Source organism: Phyllobates terribilis, unplaced genomic scaffold (genome assembly GCF_046119375.1).
Source record: "Phyllobates terribilis strain yellow unplaced genomic scaffold, ASM4611937v1 Scaffold_2__4_contigs__length_985480577, whole genome shotgun sequence".
Lineage (NCBI taxonomy): Eukaryota > Metazoa > Chordata > Amphibia > Anura > Dendrobatidae > Phyllobates > Phyllobates terribilis.
The window spans coordinates 824738129-824755633 of NW_027362762.1; the positions used below are offsets into that span (position 1 = coordinate 824738129).

Below are 17505 nucleotides of genomic sequence, written 5' to 3' on the forward strand. Positions count from 1 at the left end.
ATATATGTACTTTTATTGTTTTTGTTTTTTTCATAATAATATTTATTGATGGGTACATTATATTTTTATTTTTGGTGGATTTTTTTTTTTATATTTGTAAAAAAAAAAAAAAAAATTATTTTCTTTTTCACTTTCTGACACTTTTTTTTTTTTTTTTTTTTTATTCTTTGTCCCACTATGGGACTTTCACTTTTTTTATTCTGATCGCCTGTATAGCACAGGAATGCTGCACCATTCTTGTGCTATGCAGGCTGTCAGCGCTGCACAGGGAGAAGATATTTTGGTTATGCACTGCGCATGACCAAAACATCTTCCTGCTGTCTGGTGACCCAGATGTTGTCATGATGACATCGGGTCGTCATGGCAACATCCGGGAAGCCACGGCAGACAGCGCTGGAGGTCGGAAGAGGAGGTGAGTATTGCGATCACCTCCCATTGCCACAGCAATGCTACGATCGACTTCGATCGCAGCATTGCAGGGGTTAATGTGCCGGGAGCGGTGCAGGACCGATCCCTGCACATAGCACCCGGTGTCAGCTGTGACAGTCAGCTGACACCCGGCGGCGATCACGCCCGCACAGCCTGTGTGCGCGCGATCGCAACGACGTATTAATACGGGTCAGGCTCTTAAAGCCCAGGGCGCAGACGCGTAGTAATACGTCATGGGCTTTAAAGGGGTTAAGCAACTGTAACCACCTCGCTTGTAGAAGTTGACAGGTAGCTTCAAAAGCCACGTTGTGACTTCGGAAATCAGAGTCATCGAATGTCTCCTTTGGTGTGCGGCCTTTCAAGCAGAGGAACTTGATGACTGCTCTGTATTTCACTGGGTCCATATCAAATCTCACACCACTTCAGTACCTGTAAAATCAAGACCATTATCAGTTCTGAGTTGCAAATTGTGGTAAATAGAAGTGGGTCAGGGGAAATCTTTAATGAATGCCCCTCGTACATTCAGTTGTGGAAATTATTATCATTCCAAGATCTATTAATTAAAATGAACTTTTCTTCAAGTGAAAACCCCTTTAAGTCATTGTTCTGTGCAGGGAGTGAGATCAACTTCTAATTTGGGTTAGTAAGTTATTTATGTATTTTTTTTAACTTTGATGGCATATATGACTCGCCCCCTTGGCCGTCGGGCACTCGGATCCGGGCAGTAGGGGAACGATGGGAGTAGTAGTGGCAACCCGGTTCCGTGGCTCAGGGTGGTCAGGCCAGTGGTAGTCCGTTATGTGCTGATGATTAAGTCCGACTACGCCACCCGTGGATTGCGGTTATTAGGAACCACCGCTGCATGCAGACCGCTGGGGCTGATGAGGTGTGCAGCTAGGGTAGTGTGACTCCCCACGGGAAGAGTGTGGCCCCAGGGCAGTATAATGGATGTTGGGAGTGATGGTAGTGAGAGTCCCAGTGCTGATAGTGCTGGAGGAGCAAGGAGCATGCAGACAACAGGTTGCAGTCCAGGGTCTTTACTAGAACAGGTAAACTGACCCACAAACAGTCCCAGCTAGGAGGGGACCTGGATGTCTGAGAGCAACGGGGAAATTGGCCCTGGTCAGGGTGAGGGTGTAGGCCTACCGTGCTTTCTGTGCTCCTTCTGGCTATCTCCTCGTTATAGGGTAACAGCCCACGTTTCCGAGCTTTCCGTGTATTCTCGCCTGTATAGCCTGCGACGTGGGTTCCTTTCTGCTCCCAGCCTTGTACGGCTTTGCTTGTCCCTTCTGTTGTGGCAGGGCCTCCAGGCTTCTTAGGCCAAGGAATAACCAGTCCGCAGGGGACTGTATATCTGCTGGGGGATGTGGAATCCTCCCAGCCTCAGACACCAAAGTCTGGTAGATTAAGTCCATTATCTGCCAAGACAGGCTCTCTTCGCCTCTAGTCTCTGGCTTGTGGCTCTCCTACTGCCACACTTCCTCTTAGGTGCAATACAACTGTCCCTCTCTGCTCTGGGACCTGAGTCCTGAGGCAGGTTGTCCAGCTCTCTCTAACCCTGCCCCCAGCACCAGCTTTTATAGGGGCAGCCTGCTCCCCCTACTGGCCTGAGGTACTGCATGCTAATGTTCCCCTGACTAGAGAACCTCCCCCTTGCTCTCAGACACAGCTTTATTACATTTTGTGGCATCCAGGCCAGGGTGACACATTCCCCCCTAGCAAAATTTAGTACTCCGGGACTAAACAGTAAATAAAGAATAACATGCATAACCATAAAACATTAACAGACAGACGACGCACAGCTTGAGTTCTTAAGGTCACAGTGTGGCCTGTGACCGGGTGTCCATATCACCAATACAACGGGGAGCCTTAACCAGGTGGGGGTCTGTCCTACCCCAAGTCCTTTACAGTCTTAGTTCATTCCTGGGCTAGGCTCCGAACGCAGTCCATACAAGGTCCCGGTTATAAAAAGTCCATAACCTTTGAGTCCTTACGGTAACTGCAAGAAACTGAAACACAGAATTACCAAACATGCATGTAACTTGGCAAACATTTCAACATTTGGTAACAGGGTTATTTACAATTTTAGTGCACCCTATATTCTCCAGCGAGCGGGTATCTGTCCCTTTGTGCTCCTGGTTGACCTCCTTAACCCACTGTCTGGTGGTGGACCAACCTGGCTTTCCCCACTAGCGTTAGGGGTACAGCTACCAGCTGGGTGTACAGGTAGGGCAGGCAGCTGTCTGTGGGTCCTTTGGCTTACCGCAGGCATGGCAGGCTCACTGTCAGCAGAGGGTTGACTCTCCTGGGCTGCTGGTACAGGCTCTTCTGCCTCTGGAGCTGCTTGCTCTTCTTCACCTTCCGGCTCTGGTACAGGTTGTTGCTCAGTCGGTTGCAGAAAATGCAGGACGGGTACCACTATGGCATCATTTATGCGAGTCCAGGACTGAGGGAACTCTCCGAGAACGGTGCTGATCATTTCTTCCTTGTCCTCTGCGGGTTCAAGGTCACTCTGATCCTCTTCTGCACTACGGAGTTGCTCGGGGCATCTTTTGAGGTGGTCTCTGGAGACGGTGCTAGTGGTTTCTCCTCCGTCCTTGGTGATCACGCACACCTTCGGGTTGTCGTGATCAGACTGCAGTACGGTGTAGGGTTCCCTTTCCCACTGGTCGTCCAACTTGTGTAGCCTTCTCTTCCGCTTCAGGACTTGCTCACCAGGTTCTAGGGGACCAGCAGGGGCGTGTTGGTTGAAGAGTCTTTCTTGCCTTTCTCTCACCTGGGCCAGGCTCCTCTCCACACTCTCCTGTACCTTCTTGTACTGCAGTTGCCTTTCCGTATCCCAGTCTGCATCCGGGGAGGTGTCCTCAGGTGTTAGGACTCCCATCTCCAGGTCTACGGGCAGCTTACCGGGTCTAGCTCGCATCAGGTAAGCCGGGGTGCAGTTTGTAGCATTCACCGGGATATTGTTGTATAGGTCTATCAGGTCCGGCAGTTTTTCTGGCCACAGGCTGCGTTCCTCCAGGGGCAACGTCTTCAGGAGATCGATAACTATATTGTTCATCTTCTCGCACATCCCGTTGGTTTGTGGATGGTAAGGCGTTGTCCGAATCTTCTTACAGCCATAGAGGTTGCAGAACTCCTGGAAGATTTCAGCCTCGAACGCTGGACCCTGGTCTGTCAGGACCTGTTCCAGATACCCGTGTGGACGGCAGACGTATTGCTGGAAGGCTCTGGCCGCCGTTTGGGCTGTCAAATCTTTCACCGGGACCACCACTAGAAAACGGGAATAGTGGTCCACGATTGTCAGGGTGTAGATGTATCCTGACCGGCTTGGAGCCAATTTGACGTGGTCCAGAGCTACCAGCTCAAGAGGCTGCGTGGTGACGATGGGCCTCAAGGGTATCTTCTGGCTGGCACGGTCCTTCCTCCTTAGGTGACAAGGGCCACAGTCTCTGCACCATTTTTCTACAGCTCCTCTCATGCCGACCCAAAAGAACCGTCCTCTTAGCAGAAACTCCAGTTTCTTCCAACCGAAGTGCCCCGCTCTGTCATGGTAAGCCCCCAGGACCATAGCTGCATCCCGCCTTGGAACCACGACTTGCCAGGTCAGCTCGTGCGTCCAGTGGTTGACAATCCTTCTGCACAACTTACCTTCGTAGAGGAACAGCTTGCTCTTCTCTTTCCATAGCTGCTTGGCTTCCTCTGGGGCATCTGGATCTAAGCGGGCGTCTTCCCGGGTCAGCAGATCTTTCACCAGGCGGATTGCAGGGTCACTATCTTGGGTCTCGGCCCAGCTGTGGTGAGGTAGGGGATTGATCATCACGGTTGTTAGATCCTCCTCCTTCACGCGGTGGGAGTATTGAGCGGCTCCATACCGGTGAAACGCGGGGAGTTCTACCTCCTGCAGCTCTTCTGGGTCTTCGTCACCTTCAGGTAAGTGAGGCATCCTCGATAGGGCGTCAGCGTTGGCATTGGTTTTGCCTGCCCGGTACTTGATCACGAAGTCATAGTTGGAGAGACGGGCCATCCACCGCTGTTCCAGGGCACCCAGTCTTGCATTGTCCAGGTGTGTCAACGGGTTGTTGTCCGTGTACACGGTGAACTTTGCGGAGGCCAGGTAATGCTTGAAGCGTTCCGTCACGGCCCACACCACCGCCAAGAATTCTAGCTTGAAGGAGCTGTAATTCTTCGGGTTCCTCTCGGTGGGCCTCAGCTTCCGGCTGGCGTATGCGATCACCCGTTCTCTGCCCTGTTGGTTTTGGGACAGTACGGCTCCCAGTCCCACATTACTGGCGTCCGTGTGGAGAATAAAAGGCTGGCCATAATCAGGGTAGGCCAGGATCTCATCCCCCGTGAGGGCCATCTTTAGCTGGCGGAAGGACTCCTCTTCCGGTTTATCCCACTTGAAGGGTGGCTTTTGACTTCGGGACTTAGACTGTCCGATCAGGAGGTCCTGCATAGGAGCTGCCATCTTAGTGAACCCGGGGATGAACCTTCGGTAGTAGCCTACCAACCCGAGAAACTGTCTCACCTCTTTGATATTTGAGGGGCTTGGCCAGCTCTTGATTGCCGTGACCTTGTCAGGGTCGGGGGCTACTCCTTCCGCGCTTACCATGTGCCCTAGGTACTGGACCTTTGGTTTCAACAGGTGACACTTCGATGGTTTCACCTTCAGGCCATAGCCTGCCAGGGCTTCGAACACCTCGGCCAGGTGCTTTAGGTGGTCCTCGTAGGTCTTCGAATAGACTATCACGTCGTCCAGGTAAAGGAGGACCGTCTCGAAGTTTCGGTGCCCTAGACAGCATTCCATCAGCCTCTGGAAGGTCCCTGGTGCTTTGCAGAGCCCGAAGGGCATACAGTTGAACTCACTCAGTCCCATCGGGGTGGTGAAGGCGGTCTTCTCCTTGTCAGCCTCTGCTACAGGAACCTGCCAGTACCCGCTAGTAAGGTCCAAAGTAGAAAAGAAGTTAGCTGATTTTAGTGCGGCTAAAGACTCCTCTATTCTAGGCAGCGGATATGCGTCTTTGTGGGTGATACGGTTGATTTGTCTATAGTCCACGCACATTCTCATGGTGCCGTCTTTCTTTTTTACCAGAACCAAGGGGGCTGCCCAGGGGCTACAGCTATCTCTATCTTTCATTTCTCTTAGCATGCCCTTTGCGTTCTGATAATGTGCAGGGGGTACAGGTCGGTGTCTTTCTTTTATCGGTGGGTGGCTCCCTGTGGGGATGTGGTGTTCTATCCCTTTTACTCTGCCGAAGTCTAGCGGGTGCTTACTAAAGATTCTCTCGTACTCCTGTACCACCCGATAGACTCCTTGTTTTTGGTGCAGGGGAGTGGAGTCAGCACCCACATGGAGTTTCTGGCACCAGTCCTCCTATTGTTTCTGGGAGCCATTACCCTCCGCCTGAGGAGATGGAGGCAAGGGTTCCACGGCCCTGATAGCTTTGTGTTCGACCACAAACAGCTTGGCGAGTGTAGCGTACCTGGGTAAGTGTACCTCCCTCTCCCCAATGTTGAGGATGCGGACGGGCACCCTCCCATGACGGACATCAACCACCCCCCGGGCTGTCAAAATGGTGGGCCTGCTGTCTGAGTACACGGGTTCTACCATGGCTTGGTAGTCTCTACCTCTCAACCCGATTGCAGTCCGACACCAGATCATCATTTCACTTTTGGGAGGCATGGAAATGGGGAATGGGTCACTCAGTCTTACGCTACCGATCTCACCACCAGACAGTTCTACCTGCTGCCGTCTCATCAGGGCTTTTATCTCCTTGTTGAGGACTCTCTGTTGGCTGGAACTAGCATTCACCGCCACCTGTTGTAAGATTACAATTACCTCTGAAAGACCATTTTCAATCACGTTAGTACCCACAGTTATTTTAGGGTGACTTTCACGACGGTCAATGTCCACAATAATTACTCCCTGTGCCGGTAGTTCAACTTTACCAATTTTAATGGTCATCTCCTTGAACCCCATCTGCGGCACGGGTAAGCCATTACTGGCGATGATGCTCAAGTTACTGTCTGGATACCGTGTGATATCAGCATCAGTCCAATACTGCTTAAAAAGTACATAAGGGATAGTGGTTACTTGCGACCCAGTATCCAGCAAGGCGCTCATGGGGATACCGTCCAGCACCACGGGTAAAACCGGGCGCCCCCCAACGTACTTATCGCGCCAATTATAAGGGCCTGGTGATCTTATGCCTGGGGGTTGGCCCTCTGCCCCAGGTTGGACCCGTTTAAATTACAGTACCTGGAAATGTGTCCGGGCTGGTTGCATCGGCGGCAAATGGGCTGTCCATCCTCTGCGTAGCGGTCTGTGGGCCTCCCTCGGAACGACGGGATCCTCCTCTGTCGACGCCACGGGACATCCTCCGGACTTGAAGCCAGCTCGATGGGTTTTGACGGGTCCACTTGTAACGCCTGGACGGTCCTGGTCAACGCCGCGACGCTCCTGGTCAGCTCCTGGACTTGGTGGTGCAGATCTTTTGACGGGGCTTGGTTCAGGGCCTGTGCATCAGCCCCCACGGAGTCCATAGAGGAGGGCGCCGCCTCCTGGTGGTAGGTGAGAGCAGGGCGCCGGGGGTTTATAGCGCCTCTTGTTGAAGATTCACGGAGCACTCTTATGGCCCTGTCCTTGAATTGGGCAAAAGTCAGATCAGGGTTCTGAAAGAACATGAGGCGCAGCTGGGTCCTGTGGGCGCTAGACAGCAGACCTTCTATAAACTGTTCTGTTAGTAGCTTATCCGTTTCCTGCACGCTGCCAGGGTCAGCTTGTTGGATGGTCCTCAAGGCTTCCTGCAAATTTAGGGCATAGTCTCTGATGCTGTCCTGTGCCCGCTGCTTACATCCATAGAACCTCATTTTAATTTCAGCGGAGGTACGTGTGTCAAAGGTACCCCGCAGCCGGGCCAGAATACCCTTCACGGTCCTTTTCTCCTCAGTGGGCCATGATTTTACCTCCCTTTGGGCTGCACCAGTTAACTGCCCTGTTAATATGCTAATCTTCTGTTCCTCTGTCAGGGGGTAGACTTGGAACAAACTGTACAGCCTTTCCTTAAAGTCAGTTAGGGCATGGGGCTCCCCTGAGTACTTGGGCAGCCAGGCCGCTCCAGGGATGTAGGGCAGGGAAAAGGGCATCACCGCTGCTGCAGCTGCGTTGGTGGTAGTGGGCGCCGTCTTCTTCCCCCCTAGTTAAGCGTGGCCTACCTTCTGACGATCCTCTTCTGTAGGCCACGGCTCCGCTGCTGCTGCTCTGGACGAGGACCTTGCGTCGCGTCCTGGTGACGTCAGCGAGGGGCGGAGCTTCAGGTCTCGCGCGCTTTCGGCATCCACGCCCCTCTTCTTTCCGCGCGTCGTCCTGAAGATGGCGTCCGACGGCGGGAAAACGACTTCAGATGGCGGGAAAACAGCTGAAGATGGCGGGAACCGACTGAAGATGGCGGGAAACGGCTCCGGATGGCGGGAACCTTCACCACGGCAGGTATGACAGTCTTTTGAAGGCACGCAGTACCCAGTGGTTGCGGGCACGAAATCCTGTTGACTCGCACCCTGGGCCTTGGGGCACTCGGAGCCGGGCAGTAGGGGAACGATGGGAGTAGTAGTGGCAACCCGGTTCCGTGGCTCAGGGTGGTCAGGCCAGTGGTAGTCCGTTATGTGCTGATGATTATGTCCAACTATGCCACCCGTGGATTGCGGTTATTAGGAACCGCCGCTGCATGCAGACCGCTGGGGCTGATGAGGTGTGCAGCTAGGGTAGTGTGACTCCCCACGGGAAGAGTGCGGCCCCAGGGCAGTATAATGGATGTTGGGAGTGATGGTAGTGAGAGTCCCAGTGCTGATAGTGCTGGAGGAGCAAGGAGCACGCAGACAACAGGTTGCAGTCCAGGGTCTTTACTAGAACAGGTAAACTGACCCACAAACAGTCCCAGCTAGGAGGGGACCTGGATGTCTGAGAGCAACCGGGAAATTGGCCCTGGTCAGGGTGAGAGTGTAGGCCTACCGTGCTTTCTGCGCTCCTTCTGGCTATCTCCTCGTTATAGGGTAACAGCCCACGTTTCTGAGCTCTCCGTGTATTCTCGCCTGTATGGCCTGCGACGTGGGTTCCTTTCTGCTCCCAGCCTTGTACGGCTTTGCAGGTCCCTTCGGTTGTGGCAGGGCCTCCAGGCTTCTTAGGCCAAGGAATATACAGTCCCCTGCGTACTGGTTATCTGCTGGGGGATGTGGAATCCTCCCAGCCTCAGACACCAAAGTCTGGTAGATTAAGTCCATTATCTGCCAAGACAGGCTCTCTTCGCCTCTTGTCTCTGGCTTGTGGCTATCCTCCTGCCACACGTCCTCTTAGGGTGCAATACAACTGTCCCTCTCTGCTCTGGGACCTGAATCCTGAGACAGGTCGTCCAGCTCTCTCTAACCCTGCCCCCAGCACCAGCTTTTATAGGGGGTGCCTGCTCCCCCTACTGGCCTGAGACAGGAGGTACTGCATGCTAATGTTCCCCTGACTAGAGAACCACCTCCTTGCTCTCAGACACAGCTTTATTACATTTTGTGGCATCCAGGCCAGGGTGACACATATATGCCCACCATCATAAGAATATAACGGAATCAGATCATTCATACTTGGCCACTTGTATAATTTTTCTAAATATGCAGAAGATATGACATCAGTATAAGTCGCTTACTCATGTAATGTTATTAGCAGATCAGTGCGGCTGTTTTAGGCCAAGTTCAGATAGCCATACTAAAAGTTGTGTTAGTCATATCCGCGAATGTGCAGCATAGCGGACAAGCGCAGGAGCTGCCTGGTATTTACATGCACTAGCTTAGTCCGTAAGTCAGACCAGTTCATATGCTGTATTTTTTTTTTTTCATATGAACATTCGGTCTGTATATCCAATCATTGGTGTGCATGGGCATAGTGGGTATCATTGGGTCAGTGTGGTGTTGGTTGAGTAGCCGGACAGCTCACTAACCCAAAAATACCCATAATTTGTAAAGCGTCGGCCCTTGTTCACTACATTCTATTCCAAGCACTTCACTGTACTCCTCTCCTAGTTATGTCCACGAGCAGCCCCTATTAAAAGTACTGAAAATACAGGCCAATAACTGATGTCTCGGATCACTTGGCTCTATCCATCGCCATGATGGGGACTGGATGACCATGCAGTCTGCAGAGAAAACTTTAATGAACAAGTGGGGAGTGCTCTACAAATCAAAACAGCAAAGTACTTAGGCTATGTTCACAGAGCGATTTTAGTCTAAGATTACTAGCTTTGTAGGGGCTTATATCTGAAGCCATAGTAAATGGGATTAGGACATTTGTGCTGACTGGGACAATGACAATAATGATACAGACGGAGTCACTGTTCTCCGTCAGACATCCTTTTCGGCTGCATACGCCTATTTGAAACATGCACCAAAATGAAGTAGACCATGTCCATGTGCCTTTCTGTGTTGCACAGTGCGAGCAGGAGATTTCAAGCCAAGTGTGGTTATATAGGGGATATCTTCCACGTAAAAGGGAGTACTGGCCAAGTTGCGGATTAATCAGCTGGCTTGTATAGTCAGGACATGCCCAGTGGACTGTTGTGTGCCAATTAGTGTGTGTAAGGCATGGAAGCGATTAAAAGCTTTTTATACTTTTCCTATGATCTGCCAGGCTGCGGAGGTATATAGAGTAGGAACAGTTTCCTTTTTGAAAGAGTTTTTTTAATTTGCAAAAACAAGTGATGGCACATAACTGGGACACTATTCTGTGTATGCAATCTGCCAGGACATTTGCTGTTTTACTTTCAGTAAGTGTTTTGATGGTAACATTCCTGTTCACTTCGCCAAATACATGGCTGCCCCACATGCACACACACAATTGGCATTATTTAAGCTATGTGAGATGCAGAGGTTGTTAAACGGGTTGATGAATCGGTTCACACAAGGTAAACTCGTCAACACTGAACTTTACAGGATTCGGAGCAGGATGTGTCATCTTCAGAATCTTTACAAGATATCTCAGCATAGTCTGAAGAAAATTATAAAGACTATGTTTGTACTGTGCAAGAGCCATTACATAGAATGATGTACACATACACTCCTTGACATTGAAATTGCAACACCAAGAAGGAAAAGTTGTGGAGTTTTGAAAGTCCATGATATGCAAACTGTGACGACGGTGGGTGTGAACCCATTGGGCCACTGGCCGGGCTTACCCTGGAGAGGCGTAACTAAGTGACTGCTTGGTATTCACTAGATCCTTTGGGGCGGATAGGCTTGGGCTGTTAGGGTAATCACCAAGTACCACTCCAAATACGAAGCACCCCCGTATTGTTAGACAGTCTGAGGTTGGGGCAGGCAGCACAGGTTCAAAATACAAAGCCAAGGTCAGGAGCGGAGAAGTCAGACTAAACGAGAAAACAAGCCTGGTCGGTAACAGGAGAGCCAATACAATAATGCACCTTAATTGGAACCTAGTAACAGACTGCAGCTCGAACCTAAGCTTAGGCAAGGTACGGAGGGAGGAGTTGCCTAATATATCCACTGCTGGCAGGGGTAGGCCAGGGAAGCAAAACTCTGCAGCACACAGTGGTTTTAAATTCCTGCAGAGTCTGGCCGCACCTCTCTATAGCCGGGTGGAGACTCTCCAGAAACAGGTGAATATAGCAGTGCTGGAAGTATTGCAGCTCGGCGAGATGGTATGGCACTGGGAGGAGCAGAGCGGTGTACACAGTAAGTAGGATGGCGCTTACCAACCATGTGAGTCACCAGCATGACACAAATATTGAACAAATGGAAACATAATCGAGAATAACATTAAATCACCCCTCGTGCCATCAGAACACCTCAGACCCTTCACGGCTTGGATTCTACAAGATCTGTAAAAGCAACCCTTCATATTTGGCGGCTGATCCTTTAGGTTCTGCAAGTTGTGAGGTTCTATCTCCAGTAGGATTGGGCTTGTTTTCCAAGCACATCCCACAGATGCTTGATTAGATTGAGATCTTGGAAGTTTGGAGGCCAAATCAACGCAATGAACTTTGTCATGTTCTTCACACCATTCCTGAATTTCTGCTGTGTAGCAGGGCACATTATTCTGCTGAAAGAGGTCACTGACATTAGGGAATAGCATTGTCATGAAGAGGTGTTCTAGGTCTGCAGCAATGTTTAGGTTGATCATGCTTGTCAAAATAACATCTACATGAATATCTTATTTCTCAGCAGAGTATTGTCTGGAGCATCACAGTGCCTCCACCAGCTTGTCTTCTTTCCGTAGTACATTGTGCCATCTCTTCACCAGATTCACATGTACACAGCCGTCCACATAATGAAACCAGGCCACTATCTTCCATTGCTTCATGGACTAGATCTGATGCTTACATGCCCATTGTATTGCTTTTGGCAGTGGTCAGCATGGCCACTCTGACGGGTATGACTATACACTGACCACATACGTGCACACTGGTCACATACGTGCACGCTGCCATGCATTGTGAGTTTTGACACCTTACTAACATGACTAGCATTAATTATTTTTTAGCAATTTATGCTATATGCTCTTATGTGGGATAGAACCGGATGGTGTGGCCTCTACTCCTTGCATGAATAAATGGATCCTGGGTGTCTATTACCCAGTCTTCTAGTACTATACTGGAAGATATTTGATTTGTATGTTTTTTTTGGGGGGGGGGTGTTTGTTATTGTTTTTTAATTCAATATTAAAAAGGTTTTCACTTTAGGTTACATATAAAAAATTATATTTGCTTATTCTTGTTTAGAATAATAAACCGATCTTTACGTACTGACCCCTGCTACAGCGCTGCCTTTCAGACACTGCTCTCGGTGATTATTTACAGGCTGCTGCATTGACTGCTGCAGCCAATCAGTGAGCTTAGCAGCATGCAGACTGCTCGAGCTGCTAAGCCCAATAATTGGCAGTAATTGAGTGTGCTGTTGTCTACTTTCCAAATGTAGTTTGAGAATGCGGAAAGTTGTAAAGCATCAACTAAGGAATGTGCTCCTCGGACCTGTGGGGTCATCACAAAACTCGACCAGACTTCAATCACAGAACAATAAAACTTTCACACTCCTTATCTATAAACTGCTCCAATATTTACGGCCACAACTGTTTATCCCTGTCCCATACTCCTAGTTCTGATTTACGTCACTTGTCTCATCTATTGCATTATTCATGTGTCCTGTTGTGTATAAATATGTGACTCTTCAGATTTCATGTTATACTATGCCTGATGAAGAGACCTGAGTAGTCCCGAAAGCTTGCAATTTGTTACCTCTTTTCAGTTAGCCATTAAAAGGTATCAACCACTGAGAACTCTCAAATCTAAATATTTTTCTATCTACTGGCTAACACTGTACAAAGATACCGTATATACTCGAGTATAAGCCGAGGTACCTAATTTTACCACAAAAAACTGGGAAAGCTTATTGACTCGATTACAAGTCTAGGGTGGGAAATGCAGCAGCTACTGGTAAATTTCCCCATCCTGGTAAGTATTGCCCACTCATCCCCAATCCTGGTATGCATGGCCTCCTCATCCCCCAATCCTGGTATGCATGGCCTCCTCATCCCCCAATCCTGGTATGCATGGCCTCCTCATCCCTCAATCCTGGTATGCATGGTCTCCTCATCCCCCAATCCTGGTATGCATGGTCTCCTCATCCCCCCAATCCTGGTATGCATGGTCTCCTCATCCCCCCAATCCTGGTATGCATGGTCTCCTCATCCCCCCAATCCTGGTATGCATGGCCCCCTCATCCCCCAATCCTGGTATGCATGGCCCCCTCATCCCCCAATCCTGGTATGCATGGCCTCCTCATCCCCCAATCCTGGTATGCATGGCACCCCTCATCCCCAGTCCTGGTATGCATGGCCCCCCCATCCCCAATCCTGGTATGCATGGCCCCCCCATCCCCAATCCTGGTATGTATGGCCCCCTCATCCCCAATCCTGGGATGTATGGCCCCATCACTGCACACATAAAAAAATAAACACTTATACTCCCCTTCCTTACCTCTGCTCCAGCGCTGCGTCCTGTTCTGCTACAGCAGCTCATGTCTGCATCTGAGCACCGCGTCACTGCCATGCGCTCTCAGATGCTGATGTGAGCTGCCAGCATATTAACTCCTCTCCACGCCGGGACTATGGGCATGGAGAAGAGTGAATATGCATTCTCTGTAATAGCGGGCACTGTCAGCAGGAGCTGCGGCTCAGCACTCCTCTGTGCCCGCTACTAAAGAGAATGAATATTCATTCTTCTCCACGCCCATGGGAGTGGAGAAGAGGGAATATTAATTTCTCTTTAGCAGTGGGCACACATGGTAGCTGCAGCAGCCGGCTACTGCGTGTGCCCCTCTCCGCCGACGCACCCCCGCCCCCCTACTATCCAACAACAGAATTTCTATATATTCGAGTATATACCCGAGTATAAGCCGAGGGGGGCTTTTTCAGCACAAAAATGTGCTGAAAACCCGGCTTATACTCGAGTATATAAGGTATATAGTTTCCCTGTAAAGAAATAACCATCACTTGCCCATTGAGTTTGCTGCCACTATGTGGTCCTCAGCAATACTGCAACAATAATGTCACATGCAGGAATCACATCTGAGGCCAGTGTTGGCTGCAGTGGCAATGTTACTGATGTGTGGCATGTGCTGCAAGACCAGTGACGAACACTAGAGTATTGGGATATCCAAGAGGAAAATATTGGTTGATTATAGTTTACAATATTTCCTATTCTTGGGCAACTTTTGTAAAAATACCCCTTTAAAATAAAGATATTGCATCTGTAGTTAACCAGATTGTAATTGAAATATAAGCCATGTAATACAAACCACAAAACATTCATGCTTTTATATTTTCTGAATGAATTGGCAATACCGATTATAGATTTGCTTTACTTTAAAGAAAAACAGAAATGCCACAAAAAAACGTACAACCTTTTCAAACAGGAAATCTGTCACCAGGTTTTTGCCACCTAATCTGAGACTAGCTTAATGTAGAACCGGAGATTACAACTTTAGTGATGTGGTACTTACTGACATCGCTTGGTGTCACTTTGATAAAATCACTGTTTTATCAGCAGGAGATTATCACTAGAGGGCTAGCAAACCTGCTGCCATGTAGTCCTCCATATTCATGAGCTTTGTGTAATGCCGCCCCCACCACTGATTGACAGCTTTCTGCCTATGCACAGTGTACATAGAGAGCTGCCAATCAGTGGTGTGGGCGGGGTTATACAGAGCTCAGCAGTGATTTTATCAAAACAGCAGCAAGCAGCCCAGTAAGTGACACAACACTGGAATCAGAGTCTCTGCCCCTTTTTATACTGCTCTCAGATTAAGTGGCAAATTACCCTTTAAAAGATTAAGCCAGGCCTCTTCTCTAGATCCCACTAACTTTCAGCCAACCAAAGATGGAAACCGATCAGCAAGAGATTACCCCATTGTGTTCTCTACCGGAGTTCTACAAGGATGACTGATAGACTGCAGCATTTTCTGCAGGACCCCAAAACAAACAAAAGGACAACAATATTCCTTGACTACATTTATCATTTCTAGGTTTGGGATTCCTTTAAAATGAACAGAGCACTTTTTGTTTGACTAAATAAGTGAAATTAAAGTGTGATATTTGACCCTCTCTTACCAGTGTTTCCCCTTCCCCTGCAGGTTGTCACTTGCTTCGGTATATCTATGCTCCTCCATCGGTATGTGGGATTTGCAGTGGTGGCCCTGCTAGTGGAAATTAACTCCATCTTCCTGCATCTGAGGCAAGTTCTGCTTATGGCCAACCTAGTAAAAACCACAGTCTATAGGCTGAACAGCCTACTGAACTTGGGGACGTACGTCATCTTCCGCATCAGCACTTTGGCTTGGATGACTCGGTGGTTGGTGTTAAACCGAGAGAACATTCCTCTGCTCATTTATACCATCGGCAGTGTTGGGATGGCTATTATGACTCTGATGAATATAGTCCTTTTTTACCGTCTCTTGAGAAGTGATTTCCTTAAGTCAGCTCGTGACATCCCAAGTGAGAAGGACAAATGACAAGAAGGACTTGTTCTGGGGATTCAGGAAGAACTTTGGGCCAAGATACTGCGCACAATTTATGGACTTCTGTAAGATCTAAGCTGCTCGTGACCTCCACAACAATCCAGAACTGGAGAATTTTTTTTTTTCCAAATCTTTCAGGTAACATCATTGCACTACTGCTCTACTGAGGAGACCAAAAGAAAGACTGTCTAGTGCTTTGTACATTTACTGACATCCTGGTTTAAAGTGAAGTCACTTTTTGATCCAGGTTCGCCCTCCCTCTCGTTCCAGGTTCGCCCTCCCTCTCGTTCCATGCCTCTAAACACATGCAATTAGGTATCCATTATAGCTACAACAATTACCAGACATCCTTATTTTTGCAAGACGCTCATAAAAAATTAATGCAATGGATGGGAAACATGACTTGTCAGAGCCCATTCGGTATACATATTAAAGGAGAAGGGAACTTAGATTTCAGCCGATTGTATTTCTTCTGTAACAGAAGCATGAAATGTGCCATGATCAGCCGTATATGCGGAACACAGCAGCAGCACTGGTAAATATATTACCAGGAATCCCACATTAAGGCATCGTTCACACGTCGGTATTTTAGATCAGTGGAAATTACAGAGAAAAACTATAATTGAGAGATTGACTCCTGTTTTGTGTTTTGGAGACACTCTTGGTTTTGGCATACAAATACTGATGTGTGAGCAAGTTGTAGCTATTCAGCGGAAAATCAGAACTGATCAAGCTAATTACTAACTAGCGATATAAGTCTATAGTATATAGGTTGGAGACCTAAATGTCTCAGTATTGTAACTTGTATGCATATTAAGGGGTTGCTTGAGATTAGAAAAATAGGTACATTTAAGATTTGTAGAAAGTTTTGTTCAGTTTAATTTCACTGCTGCAATACCAGATGCAGCCCAAGTCGAAAAGTGGCGCTGTTCCTGGATATATAAATTAGACCTATTATTCTAATCACGGGACATCTAGTTTGAAGGGACATTCCCATCTCAATGAGTAATGGCATGTCACTCGATATGTGACCTCCAGCTTGTTCACTGGAGGTCAGACCACCCAGACCCCAACTGATTCTTAGAATGAAGGTGCCAACTTCAGCTGGCCCCATCAATCTGATAAGAGCCGCAATGCAGCAAGTGTTGAGGAACATTTTGTTGACTAGAAGCTTAAAAAAAGAAAAGAAAAATATACAGATGGCCACATCTTGTAGAATCTACCTCTCAGTGGTGCTCTGGATTTCAATCTCGACCAGAGAGAATCCACGTCTTACATACTGTAGGTTGTAGAATTACGAGAGAACAGTATTTGCGAGTGCATGTGCCAAAGGTTCTTCCCTCTCGCATTGCTACCTCACCAGTTTTTCCTTGGCGTCTCTTCTGCTTTTAGCTTCCTTGAAAGATTTTCCAATGAACAGTGAAATGAAGCAGCCAAGGCCTGCTGGCTTCTTTAGGTAAATGCTTTCCTTTAGTTGAGTGGGTATATGGCTGGAATAGAAGATGCTGAAGTTCTAACTTTAGAAAATCCTATACGGATACGCTACATTTTCATCCTTGCACTTATTGCTAGAGGAAGAGCTATTTAGTGCCAGGATCGGTCAGATCACAATGTAAGAAGCAAATTGCTTTAAATAAGACATGCAATCACCAGAATAGTTAACATGTTTGCTTGTGCCGTCACTGAATGGCTACATCCATCTTGGTGGGGTAGACAATGGCATCAGTAAACCCCACTGTCCTATAGCATGGCTAGTAGCAGCTCTGCAGTTTAGCTACAGTATACTGTCCATATTCTCTAATTAAACATATAGACTGGGGGGTGGGGCGTTGGGTGGTCTTTGTGGGATGACCCCTTCAAAGCTAGAAATATTTAAACATTTTAAGAGTTAAAATAAATCAAAGTAACAATTTACTCACACTTGATGTAACATGACTTCTGCATTAACATTATAATCATTTTCAAAATGGCATTCAGAATCAGAAAAAGATGAATATTTTATGATTGGAC

The 17505-nt window shown here is 48.3% G+C and overlaps 1 protein-coding gene across 1 annotated transcript in view; it reads left to right on the forward strand.

Moving 5' to 3' along the window:
- TLCD2 (TLC domain containing 2) overlaps positions 1 to 15944 on the forward strand; it is a 45795-nt gene extending 29851 nt beyond the window's left edge. Inside the window, exon 4 of the mRNA XM_073667721.1 lies at positions 15112 to 15944. Coding sequence (XP_073523822.1) covers positions 15112 to 15489 — 378 coding nt within the window. The 3' untranslated portion in view covers positions 15490 to 15944. The remainder of the gene's footprint in view (positions 1 to 15111) is intronic.
- The last annotated feature ends 1561 nt before the right edge of the window (positions 15945 to 17505 follow it).